This window comes from Amblyomma americanum, chromosome 6 (genome assembly GCF_052857255.1).
Source record: "Amblyomma americanum isolate KBUSLIRL-KWMA chromosome 6, ASM5285725v1, whole genome shotgun sequence".
Lineage (NCBI taxonomy): Eukaryota > Metazoa > Arthropoda > Arachnida > Ixodida > Ixodidae > Amblyomma > Amblyomma americanum.
The window spans coordinates 174,318,901-174,337,488 of record NC_135502.1 but is presented as its reverse complement, the minus strand read 5'-3'; the positions used below and the strand labels follow the sequence as shown (position 1 = coordinate 174,337,488).

Below are 18,588 nucleotides of genomic sequence, written 5' to 3'. Positions count from 1 at the left end.
GGAAGTGATGCCAGCGGAAACGGCTCTGAAATCGAGACTTGTGTCCATAGTCTTATCATTTATAAAGTAACTACGCAGTTCCCCACTTTTAGATTAAACTTCCCTTAAAAAGGCATAAGCTGCAGCAAGACTTTTATTTGAGTTGTAGCAGGACATGGTTTACGCAAAAAGCGAACAGGCACTAAAAGACGGAGACAGCACACACACACACACACAAGACAGGACTGGCGTCAACAGGAAGTTGGCGCCAGTCCTGTCTTGTGTGTGTGCTGTCTCCGTCTTTTAGTGCCTGTTCGCTTTTTGCGTAAACCATGTCATCAGCTGCTTTTTGTTCTTGTGAGGAAATTTGATGTTACTTTTTTTTTTTTTTCTGAAATGCAGTTACTGTGCACGGCAGAAGGTGGCGCATCATTTGATGCCCACTCAATACAAAGGGCATCGTCATAGCATCCAACCAAATTTTGGCTGTATATAAGGTGCACCAACGAAAATTTCAGAAAAAAACTACGACTTATTCACCGGAAAATACGGTACATAGCGTGAAATTCATTTTGACGCTGTTGTTATTAGCATCTGTATTTGAGCACCATGGCAATGCAAAACGTGTCTCTTTTTTCTCCCACTGGCAGGGTGCTGCTGTTGTGCACCTTTTGTTTCTTCTGAAGGCAAGCCACTGTTCATGGCCTGAGATTGCCTCTCAAGTTTTTCGCTCGGTAAATGTGCAGGCCAGGGCTGCCCAGGAGCCCATCACGGCAGCCGGGCGGGCCATCATTGACGGTTCGTGCAGCATGATCTTGTCGGCCAAGTCCCTGGTGCTGAACCCAAAGGACCCCCCAGCCTGGCAAAGCCTGGGCTCCCATAGCAAGGAGGTCTCGGACGGTATCAAGAGGCTTGTCTCATCCATCAAGTGAGCCACCCACCCTCTGATGCTGCCCTCATGTAATGCAGATCATCCGTGCGATTAGAACAAAATTCCTGCTCCTCCAGAAAGATCCAGGCACACCCAAACTAGCTTGCACCTGTTCAGATCAAACTACAGTAAACCTTCGTTATATCCAACTTAGGTGCCAACTTTTTCATTACACTGATTATGCATAGTAGAAATTTACAACTTCTAACTGCGCTACATGAAGTGAGGATCTGATCATAATTAAAGAGTTCCATGAAATCAAATGGCGGTGGTACAAATATGGTTGGCAAAGAAATTTACTTAATTGGGTTGGTAATGCACCGGCAGCAATGCTCGCTGCCAGCCTTGTCATGGCTCGCACATTGCCACTACCTGTGGAATGTGGGAGTTGTTGAAAGTGTCTACTTCTGGCATGTCCCCCCCTCTTTGTCTGCCAAGCAGTTGTTGCCCTGAAGAGTGTGCTTTGTTATCATTGCGTGGCTCCGCCATGAGTCCTGTCCTCCTCACACGTTACCTGAATCACGCAAGCTACGGAGCAAAGCAGCCACAAAAATCGGGCATTTTGGAGTCCTGGCATGGACCTTTTATTTTTAACGGGGAACGTGGCTTTCAGCAAAAACCTTATTTTTAGCTTGAGTTTAGATGATATTTTTGCGCATATTAGAAGTAAGTTCGTGAACACTCTCGCAAAATTTCACTGCTATATATCCAGATAATTGTTCTCTCCTCTGAATTTTGTGAAAAGGCTGCGGAGTTAAGAAAATCTAGCAGAACACTGGTTCAAAATTCATTGCGTTCTTACTGGCATGCTACAGGTCATGACATTCTTATCATTTTTTTTTCACAAAACACAGGTTTTGGTTGCAGATTTTTTGCAATGGAGTGACCATTCACATCTAGAGTAAGAATAAAATTTCGTGCCTATCTATACGAATGTGAGTTGACTTGAATATAAATCGACCCCTCACATCACATTTCAGAAAAAAAAATAAGAACTGGAGGTCATTTAAGCTTGGTCTTTAGTCATAGAATCCTGCAGTGGCCGCTTGTCGCCAGCCGCTATCAGCGGCCGCACGTGGGCGTACCCATGGGCCCATTCCAAAATGAAAATGTATTAGTCACTGGACTACTCGTCCACACTTGCGCCATCGCCCTCACTAGCGCTGCCGTCTTGATCGCTGCTGCAGTCCCACAGCACGTCGTTCTAACGTCGCTGTGCAGCGAAATCCCATACTTCGCAAGCAACCATATCACGACATCGCATGGAACAGCTGAAAATTTTACCTCGCTGCAGCTGTCCAAGCTATATCACCCGTTGCGAACATCAAGCTTGCAGCCAGGGCGCAGTTGTTCGTTTTTGTGGCGTAAAGAAGGACAGCCATCTCTAATGTAGCTGTGAACGAGCACCAGTCACTTACCGGATCTGGAGCACAAATGACGAATGACAAAGCACTACATTAAAACTTGTGAAACGTGGCCGGCAGTAGTCAAATGCATCAGAGCCAAAGAGAAACTATGCGTGAGCGGTGTCGGCTCTTCCGTTGGCCACCGACACTGCCCGGCGCCGCTGTGGTTCCGAGTGGGGGTGCCGCCGCGATTGGAACAGCAGCCCTTCCATCAACTATCGACACTTCCTTGAGTGCCGAGTACGCAATTGAAAGTAAAAAGAAAGAGTAGAAAGCGAATGCATTATCGGGCCGCCGACGCTTATCAGCAGACACAATCTGCAGCCACATGTGAGGAGTGGACCGGTGGCGGTTTGCTGCTCATTGGCAGCCACCATTGGCCCCTCCGCGCGTGGTGGGGATGCTGACATAGCAGCTGCTCAAAGGCAGCACCAAGAGAGATACGACGGAACCACGCAGCAAAAATGCAACCACGCTGTAGCACGCCTGATATCTCATTTGTCTCGCCATTATTTATGGTGTCGTGGTTTGGTTTCGATTGTAAGTCGACCCCCCCTCCACCCTTTCGATTTTAAATTTTGAAAAATGGGTTGACTTGCAGTTGCGTAAATACGGCGGTTGTCCAATAGCGGTTGTGTAAATACGGTACAAGAAATTTAAATTCACAAATTTTAAAAACAAAGAATGTCTTGACCTTCACTATGCTCCTGGGAGTGTAACAAAATGGAGTTTCCTTCAGAGTGGCGTGACGGCACGTGCGCAGCGCATAGCGGTTAACGCTTGACAATACAATTGTGAAGCCAGCAGTCAGAGGCAAATGGAGGATATTTACTCACGTAATGAATGCACTTTTTTTTTCCGAAAAACCAAAGCAGAGTTGGGACTGCCTTTATGTGAGGTAAATTTTACGAAAACTTTTACGAAAAATGCATTAGATAGCCTACCTTTTGCAGTAAATGTACGTATACACGTTTTGCAAACAGCTTTTTTATTGTATCCACTCCACTCTTCGTCCGAATCGCTAGACCAGTCGTCCAGCAGGTCACTGGCCACTTCCACATCATGCTCCACAACTGGTCGTCCTCGCTGCCATCCAGTGCATTTGCGATTCTGGTCTTCTTGAAACTCTTTGAGATCAACTCAACTGGCAGCGAGCGCCATGTGTCCAAAATCCAGGAGCATACCAGCTCGGCAAACAGCCTCCTAATCTTGCCGGTCGGCGTCAGGGTGTGCCCTCCCTAGACCATCCAGTCTGTGTACAAGTGGCACACACTCTCCTTGAATGGCTCGTTCACGCAAATATCAAGAGGCTGCAGCTCCGAAGTGATGCATCCGGAATGATGGCGATCTCAGTGTGCAGCTCCTTTAGTTTCTGGTGTACGTTTTCTCCCAGGTGGCCGTGAAAACTGTCGAGCACGAGGAGAGATGTGAAAAGCAGGGTGCCAGGTCCTAATCAATCATTAGGTCCGGACCCAATCAGCCATTCGATCGGCTGACATCCATCCTTTCTCTTGGGCTCATACGTTTGTGCTCGCTGGGAAGTTGGCCTTTGGCACAGTTTTCCTTTTATAGATAATGTATGGTGCCAACTTCCTGCCATCTGTCATTTTGACAAGTACACTGCGTGCTCCTCTTTCATTGAGACATGCTCACCAGCATGTCGAAGCTGATGGGCGTCTGGTTGGCGTTCCTGATTTGCAAGAGGAGAAACTCTCGGTCCCATCACAGGCGTATCACAGGCTTGTGAAAGTCCACTACCTTCTCTTCATAGCAAGGAGGCAGTCGCTGACAAAGTGATGTACACCTCCTCAAACACAGTCCGTTGTGCCGCGTGGAAGGTGTCGTCCACCTATTACTTGCTTTGAAAGCGGCGGTCACGATGCCGTTATTCTTGGCTATCGCTCGCGCATGCGTCCTGATCATTTCGTGCGTAACGACACAGCCTTCCATTCGCAGGTCCCGGACACATTCAAGGGCCTTTTCTTCCACACCAGGAAACTTCCTAGTCTTCTGTCCCCTAAATGCGTGTCGCTCCAGATTCGTACTGCACAGCTTGTCGTGCTGCTTCCGCCAGTAACGCACGTGGATTTTATCTGTTCTGAAATGCCCAGCAGCAGCACGATTCCCATGCTCAATAGCATACTCCACAGCCTGTAACTTGAAACCACTGTGTAGCTGACATTTGGGCCCATCATCACGGCAGAATGCAATACAGCAAAAGAAAAACAAAAGGCAACTGACAATGCTGTCAGAGTTGGGAATGGCTGCCAGAGATAAAGACTAGGGCTAGAGCCTGAGCCGTGGAGCCACTGTCTAGCGTCGTTTTGATTGGATGTCTCCGCATGCTCTCGCCGATGTACTAGTGCCGCCGGTTGCCGCCAGCTCCTTTAACGCTTTGTAGTTGCAGGAAGTGACTGTTGGCTGGCGTGCAGTTTTCTCATCTTCGCTCATTGTGTGCTTGTGCACCACGATGTCTCTACACTCATGCCATTCGTGAATCTTGCTATGGCGCACGAATACTTCAAAACAAGTACTGGAAGATTCTTCGGAGTCCTGAAAGACAACGGGTGAGCGTGCAGCTTGCATCTGCCACACACAGGTAAAAAGGACAGCAAACAAAAAACAACGTGCACTTCAAGTAGTGGAGGAAGGGGTGGAGAAGGAACCAGAGGGGGTCGGCATAATAAAAAAAAGAGTGCTTAGGCGAGGAGGCGCCGCGCGGCCGCTGCTCCTGTTGCATGACATCAGCTGGACCTGATGAAGTGGAAAAGCTACAACGCGGCTGTTTGTGGCACTGCAGGGTATCAAAGTTGGGGGTGCGTTTATTATGAGGGATAAAAACAAATTCCAAATTGTGATGACTAAAGTTGGGGTGCGTTCATTATGCGAGTGCATTCATTACGCGAGTGAATACGGTGACAGGCAATAAAACGACGCCCTCTCGTGCGGCTCAACTCACTAGTGGCAAACCAAACAGCAAGCGGTTCGGTAGCTTTTGATTCCAGTGGACGAAACTGTTTATCCTGGGAAGCGACCGCCAGCATGAGGGAGCCAGGTTAATGGTGCATAATTTGTCCCAATGCCACTCGCACCTTTCGCAGGTGCACATAGTGATGCAATCTTTTCAAGCCTGCCTTGGGCACACCTGTGCACATGCTGGTGGTCTAGCACAGCAGGGAGCGTAAAATATGCAATTAAAAGATTTTATTTTTTTTATAAAATCGGGTAATTCATTAGTGGTGCACAAATTATGCGAGTAAATATGGTTATACATGTGCTAATAGTGGTTTTTTGGCAAAGCAAATAGTAATTTTCTTTGAGTATTGTCAAACCGAATATTTCGAATACTTGTGGCCTGGTGGTCGTGGTCATCTTGCCCACAACTTGAGCGCCACTGCTACCTGAAGGCACTTGCTTCGCTTGTTTTGTCTCCCAGGTTACGCAGTCCTCATTGCATTTCTCAGTGAATCTTCTGGCATTGTGGGCGGGGCACATTGTCATAGGTTACTGGTACAGGAATTGCGCTCAGCACGAGGCAGCACAGGGCACCAGTGGTGGGTGTGCCAGCTGGGACTTGCTTGCTCATGGGCAAAATTTCGAGATTGCTGAATTTAATCACAAAAACCTTTTGAGATGAGCAGTGATCATCACAGTGCCTGTTGTGTTTTTACTTGACCAGTACTTTGAGACATGCAATTTAACGAGGCTACATTCCAACGTTGTTTTTTTTTTTATGCAGTGATTTTTTTCTTAGGCAGTTATAAAGTAGGCTTGAATACCTCTGCAATTTCCCCTATGTGTGTTGGCAACTCCTGTCGGGTGTTCTACTGGTGAGCTTTTACCACCCCACCAGGGATGAGGCCCCTGGCCAGAAGGAGTGTGACGAGGCCATCGACAAGCTTAATGCGGCCATCCGGGAGCTTGATTGTGCGTCCCTCAACATTCTCAGCCAGGCTGCCACACACCAGGCCGACAGCAGCCTTCTCAAGGTGAGGAGACATGTACTCAAGGCCCCTTCGATTTGGCTGCAGTTGCTGCACCAGTTCAAGGAGTGCAGCACTTCCGTCTTCGTTTTGCAAAAGTGCCAGCCTAGTGCAGCATGGGTTCTTGGCTGGCCTGCCTTTGCCAAAGTGGAAGTGCCGGTGTATAGTGCAGCAATATGACGGCACCCATTTGCCCATAGTTTATATGAAATAATGAAGCCTCCTCACAAGTGGCCCACATGAGGGGGCTCCACTGCACTGGCTGTAGACAGCGCCTGACAAGCACCCAGAACCACCCGTACAGAAGTGCGTCGATGTCTGAACAGTTCCAAAAAGGAATAGGAAAAACCAGTGATGAGCAACCTGACACAGCACGAAGTTATGCTTCGCTGATAGCTCTCGTTGGCATGGTCTGGTGTGATGCTCATAATAGTGGAACTGAAATTGCAGCAGAAAGATTTTTCAGTGATTGTGCCCCCCCCCCCCCCCCTTAAAGTCGTCACGCTTGACTTTGCATGTGATCTGCCCAAGGTATACAGGGCCCTTCGTTTCCTGGTTTTATTCTTTCCGGAAATTGGGGGGGGTTGGGGGGTAAAAATTGGCAATATTTTTTGAACTGAAATTTGGGTGAAAATCAGGCAGTTGAGAAAAAAATTCTGTGGGCTTTTTTTTTTTTTTTGGCTCATCTTCGGCAGCAAAAGACAGTTTTACTATAGCAGTCTGATTTTCTGCTGGATATAAGTGCTGTATTTTTTGTTCTTTATTTTGTAAACAGCATACATAGAAGTCACGGGTTCTACTGAAAAAATGTTTACCATCTAAGATTTTTTTTCTCGATTGATTACAAATCTTTTGTTGCGTACATTACCAATCTCCTACGGATTTCTTCTGCGTCTAAGCAAGACAGACCTGCCTTTATTGCAATTCATTCAACATCACATCAAACATTTTAATTGCATACAGTAAAAGCTCGTTAATTCGAACTCGGTAAATTCGAACTTGCGGCTAATTCAAACCAGGAACCACTGGCTGACACCGCTCCTCGTAGATAGAAGTTGACCCATAGCGGGTAAAACACGCTCCAAATTTACCAGAAATTTAAAACGATGAAAAAGAAAAAAAAAAGCCGAATGCACGAGGCTCACGGAGCTCGCTTTCCGGTGCATGCCATAGAAGGTTTTCGCTGCTGGAGCACTCGCCCGCGCCACTGATGCTTCGGCGCGAGCCATTCCAGGTTTTCGTTGTGCCACAGTCGCGATCACGTGGTGCAAACAACATAGTATGGCTGTTCGGGCGATGCCGGCTTTTGTTGGTGCCGCGAGTGCGAGCTATGTGACAGCTGCGTGGAAACGTTAGAGCCCTTGAGTGATGCTGATATAATTGAGGCTGCATGCTCCCAGCAGACTTCGCAGGGCTCACGTCCGGTGAGAACAGCCGACAGTGATGAGTCCAACGGCGGTGACGAGACTGTGCCACCGCCAAGTGCACATGAAGTAGCGTCGGCGCTCGATGTTGCAGCACGCCACTTCTCCGTCAATGAAAACTAATTTGCACAGGAGCTTTGGGCAAGCTGCAGATGATGCTGATGGAGTCTCGGCAGAAGAAATGCAAGCAAATGCACTTCGCCGATTACTTTTAATTTTGACAACCCTTTCCTGTAAATAAGCGTTTTGGAGCATAAATAACGTCATATATTTCAGCACTAAAGCTCGCTGCTCATGCGAGTGCATTCTGGTACTTGTTTCTGGCACATAACTAAGCGATCAATTTATTTCATTTGCCACTTATACCGGATGAATTTAATTCTTAAAATATGCCCGCCACAAACGTGTAGTAGCGCCTAGCTCGCGATAACGAGTCTAGGTGTGACTGTTTCGGGTTCTGCCCGCACAGCGGGGTGCAATAACCGCTCATTGTAGTGCCCATTCAATAATTCGAATTTCGCTTAATTCGAACAATTTTCCGGTCCCCTTCGTGTTCAAGTTAACGAGCTTTCAGTGTAGAATCTTTGGGTCAGGGTGTCGTTAGTGTGGCTAGCACTTCAAATGACCAATTTTGAATGTTTTAAAATAACAATTATTTATTCAAGAAGTGCTAAATGCGTGTTGCGCATTGTACTACATCAAACTGTAGGTTGTTAGTTATGCTTCCGAGCAAAACACTAGAGTTATGTGTGCAAAACTTTTCAAAAATTAATTGGTTAAATGTGCTGGTAACACAAAAAAAGGACAAATATAAGCTGCTATGCTAAGCCAGAAGTTCATTACAAAAGAAAGATTGATATGTAAAAAACGTTGCACATGTTCTTAGCTACCATTCTTGTGATTTTCAGCTGCGTACATAACACACTGCACTTCCCGTGCCCTTTCAGGTTAGGCACTGTGACTGCTGTGTCACTAGAGAAAGCAGTTGCGTGAGGACATGAAGTGGAGGCAGATATTGGATGGGCTGCACATTACAGCAATCGAAACTGAAATTGGACCATTCCACATGGTCATCTAATTCACCACTGCTGCTCTAAATAAAAAAGACATCATAAGAACCGACAAAAGTGCTCAGCCTTTCACCTTTGAGAAGTGCATGATGAAACAGATGCCATGATCGCCTATCGGTGGACTGCGCCTGGTCAAAGTTTCATTTTTCCCATCACCTCCTTGCGTTATAGAAGCAAACTGGTAAATGGCGCAGCTTGTCCAGGAGTGCCGACTTGAATTTTTGGCGGTGGGTTGAAAGCGTCGGCCATTTATGACCAATGCGGTGTGTGGCGCGGTAGCGAAAGAGCCAATACAGTGATTCAGATAAGATGTCTGGTCGATAGCCGGTTCTGGGCCTCCCACTTCTGTGTTGCCCTTATCGAACTTATCCTCAAATTCATCCGCCTCATGAAGTGGTTTAAGATGCCCAGTTGACCAAAAACACCTCTCTGGAAAAACCACTAGATATCCACAAATTTTTCCTTGTGGTGTCTTCACCTTTGTGGACTGAAAAACCAACATTTTCTAGAAGGCTCACTTTTGGGAAGAAATCGGGTCCAACCACATTTTTAAGAAATATGTCCGGGGGTGGAAGAATGGGGTAAAATCGAGTGTTACCCAAAAACTTAGGGCCCTAAAGATACACAGTCGCCGACCGATTTTTCGGACTGGCCGGGACCTGGAAAAAGGTACAAATAATCAAACAGTCTGAAAAATCCATGAAGTTAAAAAAATATTGTCTACGAAAACGTGCTTTAAAAATGGCAAACTTTGCCACTCCCCATGTTCTGCTTGTGTCTGAACCAGCCATGCTTTCATCATGTGTGCATTGCCTCGCGTCACGATACCAGATGGTGCGATGCAGTCGCGGGTCGTGCCACGACTGAATGCACGTGCTGTGCGAAGGAAGAAACCAGTTTCCATGGGCAACGACATGAGCAGAAGTGAGAGCCTCTGAACGTACCCCGGCACCGCAGATGGCGTCGCCCTAGACGTGGCGAATGCTGCGGCTGTCCACTTCAGTTTGATCGCGCCCTCTTTTTAGGCCATCTGGATGACAGTGAAGAGCATGCCATTATCTCAAGTGGCAGAGATGATGTAAGAATAGTCAAGGCCAGTTCATCGATTGACTCAGTTTAAACCCAAGATGGTGCCTTCTACGGCAGTGGAGAACTGGTCAATTGTGACAGTGATGCCTGCTCACATCTATATTATGCCAAAAAAACTAACTTTCGGTTGAAAAACGATCCCCACAGCATTGTTAGCATCTATTTTAGTCCAAAAGAATTGAACTTTTGGACTCCATAGAGTATGAAATATCGGTCGTCAAAATGTACACGTTTCTTTGAGGTGCATGACAGTTCCTAAGTGAAGTCCGGAATACCACACTAGTCTGAATTATTGGAGTCTGAAAAATTGGTCGGCTACTCTACCATATTTTCTGGTGTAATGATCCCACTCTCACAATGAACCCACCCCCCACATTTGTCATTGAGAATTTGCTTTTTATTTAATCTCGTGTAAAAAACGTGCATCAGTCCTTAAGGGCTTGTGTTCACCATGTTTATTTTATTTCGCTGCAGTTGGCCAGTGTCACTGGCTATCACAAAATCGTTGGATTGCATCATGATACAGGAAGCACCTTTTGATGAACAATACTAAACACCAGTGACATGAATGCGGATGGTACAGGAGCACAACTTATCGATCATGGACTTTTGTTGATGATGGGCAAACAGATGGGGATACGAAATTTTGACTCTCACAAAAAAAAAAAATTTTCCCACGTATTGAACTCCCCCCCCCCACCCCAAATTCATGTAAACTTTTCTGGAAAGAAAAAAGTGGGTTCATTATGCCAGTAAATACAGTATACATGCAGTTCATGCGCCATCTTTTTCTTTTCTTCATAAGAAACCCACCAATTTTTTGTCTCACCCTCAGCAAGACACCTGCAGCTGCACCCAAATGTCACCATTGCATTTACTCTTTGTTTTTCTTCAGTGTTCTTGCCGAGGGCTTGTTCTTCTTCATATATTAGGAATTTCTTTTACCAGACAGGTTTCTGTAATTACATACACACTCTTCAGTGTGCCAGAGATGCAGAGAAATGAACACTGCCGAATGAGTGCCGCCATTGTCTGCAGACCTACCAGGAGCAGATGGAAACAAGTGCCTCAGAAATCTTGGACGTCATCGAGCCACTCCGCTACGCTGCCAAGGGAGAAGCTGAGAAACTTGGCCACACGGTTAGTGGCAGTTGGCACCTGCCTGTTCCGAATGTCTGTAATGTGGAAGTGGTTGGGGTGTGCAAGTAGTGGTTTTTTTGTTTTGAAGAGAGTTTGAAGTGAACTCGAAGCAAATAGTAATTTACTTTGAATAATTTTGAAGCCAATGTTTCCAATACTTCTAGCAGACAAAAAAAGGTTGAACGGCACAATGAGCATTTCGAAAATCATGTATTTTTCTAAGACACAAGGCTATTATGTAAAAAAAAAAAAGAGAGAGAGTGCACTGAAGGTTTGTCAAACTCATCGAAACTGCTTCAGTTTTCTGCAGAAATGGCCATTAGAAATGGGGGAGGAACCTACACGCAGAGCCAACATATCTGTGGGATCTCAGACTGCTGCTCTTTTGTGACTACATCATTCTAAGCAGTGACTCGAGGGACACCTGCTAGGTGTACACACCGCACGCCCAGTGCCCAGCGCCACCCTGCATGAGGCGTTAGAAAGGGGCACTCATCTCCATGTACATCATGCTAGCTCCCCTTCGTGTTCGTGCCTTCATGCTTGATTAGTGAATGTCACGCAGAGAGCAGTGGCCAGCTAAGACTAGTCCTGCAAACGTCTAGGGAGCCGCATGTCCTCCAGTTGATGCGCACCACAGTGCCAGTTCCAGGCGCACCACAGGGAGCAGTCACCTGGCAGGTACAGATCTGGGCACGCATGTGCAGTCCAGCTGTGGCAGGCGTGCAGGCACACGGCACGCACAGCTTGGCAGTGTCGATGGAGTCGGGGCCTTGGTGGTGCACATGCCGCAGCGCCATCCTGGAGAAGCTATGAATGGAAACCACACAAAGCAAGAGGTGTTATTCGCTCGAGGCCAATACTTGAAAATTTCGTATGCTGTACTATTCGGTCCGCCAAATGTTAAGTATTCGCACACCCCTAAGGAGTGGCACATTTCCTTTCTGTGTGTTTTACTAGCAGTTGCAACATGTCCTGTAAGGGTAGCATGTCAAACTCCGGGCAGCGGACTTGTTGTGGAAAGAGCCTCTTGGTGGTGCACTCTTGTTGCTCACAGTGTGGGGGGGGGGCTGGTGCTTGTGGCAGGTGAGCCAGGCGGTCGGCTACCTGGGACCTTTGGTGCAGAATGCCATAGCGGGTGCCTCGCACACACTGCACTCCAAGCAGCAGATGGCGCTGCTCGACCAGACCAAGACGGTGGCCGAGGGCATGCTGCAGCTTGTCTACGCTGCCAAGCAGGCAGCCGGCAATCCCAAGGTGAGGCGTTTTCTTTCTGAAAAAATGTTAATTTAATTTCACTTAAAAGTCGCAATGCCACGTGTGTTTTTAGAAACATAGTTGACTGTCATATTTTCCAGTGTTCAAGTTACCGGTTTCTTTTTTTTTCTGTATTTTTGTCTGTGCATCTTGCAGAACTTTGCGGCTTATTATGTGTCGAAAAATTGCACGCTACCATGCGAAACTTTCTGCCATGCCCAGTAACTATGTTTTAAAAGGAAATCAGTGTATAAAAGAGAAGAAAATCTAGTTAATTTGAAAATGTTATCTCATGGGTAGAATTGCATAAACTCGCTACAAACGGACAGACTGCAGCGCTAGCATGAAGTGCACATAACAATCCGCTTGGCTTCATGTGCATTGCTCATCATGACTCTGTCTGTCAGGCAAAGGAACTACAAAGCAAAATTCAAGTTGTGTGCTATTGAATACGCTGTGCAGAATGGATACCAGGCAGCAAGGAGTCATTTCAACGCGAGTTAAAAATTATCCGGGACCTGGCACAAAGCCACACAAGTGCTTTGGTTGGTGAAGCCAAGAAAAAAGGCACACTGGCCAGAGCTCGAGGATTGTCGCCACACGGCAGCTGCTGCAAGCGTGTATTTCCGTTAGGGGTGTGCGAATATTGAAATTTTCGAATATGAATCGAACACGAATATCAAGAAAAGATGGCTTCGAATATCGAATATCTGTTCAGTACAAAAAAAATTTCAGAAAACGATGAGCAAGCAAACATTGTTGCCCTTATTTTTTTTTCAAAATAGTGTATAGTCTTTGCAACTAAAATAAACAAAACTAGACTGCCTCAGTACCATATAAAAAAAACATAATGTACACAGAAATGTATACTACTTGATTAGACAGCATAACAGTATCCAAACTATACTGAGGTCATCGAAAACAATATCCCTAAAAAATAACATGATGACTATTAAACCTCATTCATTCGGAGATCAAGGGACCGGAAGACATGCCCGGTTCATCCGAAGGCCTCTGTTAATAATATTGCCCGCGCCCCTCCCGAAAAAAAAAATCCTGCCGAAAATGCTGAAGATGCAGTAAGGCCTTATGAAGCGGCTACATCTCGTTAACACCTGTAAGCCCGTGACGAGCCACCCGTTTTGGAGTGCTGGAAGAACAACACAAATGCAAGCAAGGAGCCGGGGAACACACACTGGCGTCGGAGCGGCGAGGCGGTTTCTAAAAAGGAAAAAGACATAAGCCGCGCGGAGCTGGGATTGGACTATCGGCGAATGCGCGGGCCGACATTTGAAGTTGCCGCGGGGCAGTGGTGAAGCTCAGAAACTGAAACTTCGCAGCCAGGCTATTTTTTGCCCAAGCGACAGAGGCCTTCCGATTGTTGCCACGCCTGCCGTTACGCCCGCTAAAGAGTCGTGCAGGTTACAATACACCATGCAATAGGCCAGATTTTGACAGGATGGCTTGCCCTATTGTGACTACTCGACGCGCCCCTTCAGGAGGCTCCCGCGGCATTCCGCAAGTAGGTTTTCCCGCATAGCGTAGTTTACAAAACGGGAAGGCGGTAGTCACGCTCGGAGAGTTATGAAAGCGACAGGACGCATTCTTCGGATGTGGGCTTAAATATATAACGTATTACAGAAGGATTAAAAAGAAAAGCGCGATTTCGCATTGCGATTGCTCGAAGCGGGCCGTCGGCTATCTAGTTCGCAGCATGGGTGATATGCGGGAAAGCCCACTTGGGGAAATATTCACGAGGTGAAGCCTTGCGGCATCGGGATGCGGTCGGTCCGCGTGATAAACGGTGGAGAAGGAAGGGGATAGGACCTCTGTATTGCTTTCCTGGAATTTTTAACTCAATTATCGGCTAATTTGCCCAGATATTGTGGTTTTGCCACAGTCGAATTTATGAAGGTATGTGCAGTATATGATCGCTGGTGAGTATTTGGGAATTTTCGAATATTCGGAAATTCACGAATATCAATTTTCGAGTACGAATACAAATCGAATATCAAACATATTCGATTCGTATTCGAAATTTCGAATATTCGCCCACCCCTAATTTTCGTTATTCTTTGGAAAGTTATCTGCAACACATTTTATAGCTCTTACCAAATGAACATGTTATACTACACCGGTGTGACTTGTCTGGGACTTTTTTTTGGAAAAGCTTCTGTTAGTGAGGGGTGTGACTTATAGACCGGAAAATATGGTAGGCAAATTTTTGAGATGAGGTTACAAGTAAAAGGGTTACAAGGTGTGCAAGTGGTCATCTCCCCACCGCCTTTGCTGCAGGCGGTGCATGCACATGGCGATGTGGACGAGGCAGCGGACAATGCACGGGACGCCCTGCAGGAGCTGCTGCGCACCCTGGAATCGGCAGCCACTGAGGCAGGCGTCGTCACAGGCCTTGTCGAGTCGGTCAGCAAGGCCATGTACCGGCTCGAGGAGCGCTCGGTCATCACCATCGGGGGCCTGCGCACCAGTGGCAGGTGAGCCACAATCACTCACAAGGGGACGTCCCTACTTGCGGCTGCACTCGTGCAGTTGAGGCAAGGTACCTAAAATACAGTCTCAGACTTTGCAGAAATGGCTGTACAGAGATGTCCCACATACCTATTATTAAGGAGGTGTGCTACCTGGGGTAAAAGTAATAACCAAAGAAAACATAATAACCAAGAAAACAGCATATTAAATTGACACTATTGGTTCCAGGACATTTTCTGAGTGGCACTCCACATCATTCACAAGTTTTATCTGACAATAGATGGTGTCAGTGTTTGACCTTTCTTGTTTAAAGTGATAGCCACCTTCCTCCCTTCCCTTACTGCTGGAAGGGGGGTGACGGAGGGGGGGGGGGTGCCCATGGAGATATGTGAGACAATTACCGGTCCAGGTGTCCACTGAGATATGTGAGACAATTACTGGGCCATTTCCTTTCCTCAGAAACCAATTTTCACTAGTCGCAGTTTTCAGCATTGGGATACATTTAATGAGTGCATGCACTAATTGAATAATTTCCAGCAAAATCGTGGAATTAAACCACCTTGGAGACAGCTTTCCAATGTGCCATAAAAATTTGAGTCCTTAAAATCTCTTCTTTGGTCACTTTAAGGTTGCAGAATGGTCCTAGCTTTGGCGAGTCGATGGAATTCATAATGTTCAAGTGGGAGCTGAACACAGACGCAGAGAAGAAAGGCCAGTCGCTCACTAGCAATAAAACAGCTTTAATGAATGCACAAATTGTGTATGGGAAGGGGGTGCATGCCACAAGTGAAACCTCCTCACAAAGCAAAAGACTAAAGAACACAGCACTGAGTACAGTGGAGGGATTTTTGGGACTCTCTAGGGACTCTGAAAATGACCAAAAAATCGGGCAGTCTGGAAAATCAAATTTTGCTGAAAAAATCATGAACTTATTGCCAGTATGCTGGAGGAAGGGGTCAGTTGTATTGTACAGTAAAAGCTTGGTAATTTGAACTCAGTTAATTCGAACTGACCCCCGGGTCCCCGCGCAGCCCTGTGTACTCCAATTGGGGAAAACTCTTGATAATTCGAACAAGTTGGCATCTGCTATGGTTAATTCGAACTAGGAGCAACTGGCTGACACCACTCCTCGTAGCTAGAAGTTGACCCATAGCGCGTAAAACACACTCCAAATTTACCAGAGATGTAAAACAATTGAAAAGAAAAAAATCTGAATGAACGAGACTCACGGAGCCCACGTTCCGGTGCATGCATAGCAGGTTTTCGCTGCCGGAGCACTCGCCCACGCCGCTGACACTCCGACGCGAGCCGTTCCAGGTTTTCGTTATGCCACAGTCGCGATCACGCGGTGTAAACAACATAGTATGGCTGTTTGGGCGATGCCGGCTTTTGTTGGTGCCGCGAGCGCGAGCTATGTAACAGCAGCGTGGAGACGTTAGAGCCCTTGAGTGACGCTGATATAATTTAGACTGCATGCTCCCAGCAGACGTCGCAGGGCTCACATGCGGTGAGAACAGCCAACAGTGATGAGTCCGACGGTGGCGACGAGACTATGCCACCGCCAAGTGCACATGAAGTAGCGTCGGCACTCGATGTTGCAGCACGCCACTTTTTTGTCAATGAAAACTCTAATTTGCACAGGAGCTTTGGGCAAGCTGCAGATGATGCTGATGGAGTCTCGGCAGAAGAAACGCAAGCAAATGCACTTCGCCGATTACTTTTAATTTTGACAACCCTTTCCTGTAAATAAGCGGTAATTCAATAAAAACAACCACACAAGGAAATCTAAAGCAGTCGAGCTTTAATTGCACCGCAACGGCGAGGAAGTCAAAATACAATGTATTCAGTGAAGCAAAACTTCATTCAGGTGCAAAAAAGGGAGTGAGCTTTGGCTGTTTCAAGTTCTTACAGGGCGCATGCAACCCCTGCTCTAATCTGACCAAGCATTGCACGAGGCCACGGTCGCCGCCCATGCATTCAACCTCCGGGGTATTTCGAATCACGAAGGCAGTGGCCGCTTTCATGTGGGGGGGGTTCCACGGAAATGCCGTGGCTCGAGTCTGAGGTTGTGTTTGTTGTGCTCAAAAAACGTTTAGCTGCTCATTGTAGGTACGCAGTGCGATCGTGAAAACTGAACGGTTTTGCAGTATGGTCTTCGTATGATTACTGGGCAGTTTTTTTTCCCAATGTGTACAGCTGTGAAGTTTGCAATTGAGTTTTTCGGCAAGAGTTTTTCGGCGCACCGTTGTCGATGAGACTGTGCTGATTCTACAGTTCGAGTGCCAGTGTTCGCACAGCGTTGCGTCCGTGCTGTTGACAGATGTCTAGCAACAAAATTCAATGACCCTACCACGCATTTAGACCATTTGTTTAATCAGATGGTGCGAATCAAGCATGACCGGCTCGAGAAAATCGCTGGGGAAACACTGTAGTTGCGTTCACCCGCCATGTTGACAGCCTGACTCGCCGCTGGTGACGCTCGGATTATTCGTGTTTTTGGCAAATTATTGGTCTATTTGCACCGTCAAAAGCGCAACGAAGCTAGAGGCGGTGTTTTATTGTGATGCAGGCCGATTATGACGAGCGGCAAGCAAATTTCTAGACCGGCTTCCCCAAAGTTGTCTTCCCGATTTTTTGACGTAGCTCCTCACGTCGAACACGGCAAAGGGCATGCGACCAACAGTTGCTTGCGACCAGGCAGCAGCTCGACAACGCCGTTCTTCACACTTGCAAGCGCCTTGCAAGCGCGACCTGCGGGTCGCCTTCTCGTTTGAAACGAAAACTCTCGGGAATGACGTTTTCGAGCGCTCTCGAGAGTTTCGTCTGCTTTGGCAGATGTAAAACAGTTAGGCTTAGCGACGACTACAGCAGCCAGGGAGCAGCTCAGTTAGTTGCCGAAAGCTCACCTCGCTTGCGACTCGCAAGCGTGAATGGGCTCATAATTGGAGGGACACTTCTCGTATGTTTTTTTGGCACGTTTCAGCGCCAGAAATATTCTTTAGAGCGGTAAATTTTGCTCACCGAGCGCACCCCATGGAATGCTACAGCGCAAGTCTGCCCGCGGCCTTTTGGCCACTTTTCGGCATCCAAGAGACCGCAGTTTTGTGACATTGCAAAGCGTCACGAAAATTTTATTTTCGTTTGGATTCTATCACGGGGAACACCAGAGATGCAATTGCGACCGATACGGGCGCGCTTCCGTTCGCATCCGCTGTAAATAGCTGGGGGCACTGGGCACTCGCTTGGTACCCGTTACTAGGCAGGTCATCGGTCGTAGGTTTGGTACTTTTGTGGCCTGTTCTGTGCCTGCCTGAGACTAATTCATCGGCGGTATTAATTTGACACTGCATGCGCAAAAGGGTTGCCGCCGCGGCAGCAATGTCTCTGCTGGTCACTTCGCTCTAAGCGGGTCAAGCTCTTCATGCACTTCGAGTAATGCGGCTTAAAATGCATGCGTTTGGGTCGAGACTGGAGGAAATTTCAAATAAAGCGATATTTCGAGTAAAGTGATTTCGTTGTAACGATGGATTACTGTACCTTCTGAAAAGGTCTACTGCCGCTACAGCCGATGTAAAGGTTGGTTCCGGTAGCGGCTCATCCGCTTCCTCTTTGTCGCCAGTGTTGTGAGCGTCAACACACTCGGCCACGATCTGCTCAATGTTCATAATCTCGGAGGTGGCAACGGCATCATGCACAGAAACATTATCGCTGTACGCTGTCCCGTTTGCGCCAACCACTTCAATGGCTGTGTCCAGTTCGCAGTCCTCGGTAGTTCCAGGATCGCCTACGGTTCCAAGTTCTGCTGCGCAGTCTGCATCGCCG

General features: G+C 47.2%; 1 protein-coding gene across 6 annotated transcripts in view; it reads left to right on the top strand.

Annotated features, from left to right (window-relative positions):
* The window catches only part of rhea (Talin_middle and talin-RS domain-containing protein rhea), a 411,461-nt gene that overhangs the window by 274,471 nt on the left and 118,402 nt on the right, over positions 1–18,588 (top strand). For all 6 annotated transcript variants that reach the window (XR_013306466.1, XR_013306465.1, XR_013306467.1 and 3 more), the window contains 5 exons: positions 726–907; positions 6,170–6,305; positions 10,921–11,022; positions 12,109–12,279; positions 14,575–14,771. Coding sequence is in view for 3 of the 6 variants with exons in the window: in XM_077628096.1 (XP_077484222.1) it covers positions 726–907; positions 6,170–6,305; positions 10,921–11,022; positions 12,109–12,279; positions 14,575–14,771 (788 nt within the window). In the remaining 3 variants the exon portion in view is untranslated. The remainder of the gene's footprint in view (positions 1–725; positions 908–6,169; positions 6,306–10,920; positions 11,023–12,108; positions 12,280–14,574; positions 14,772–18,588) is intronic.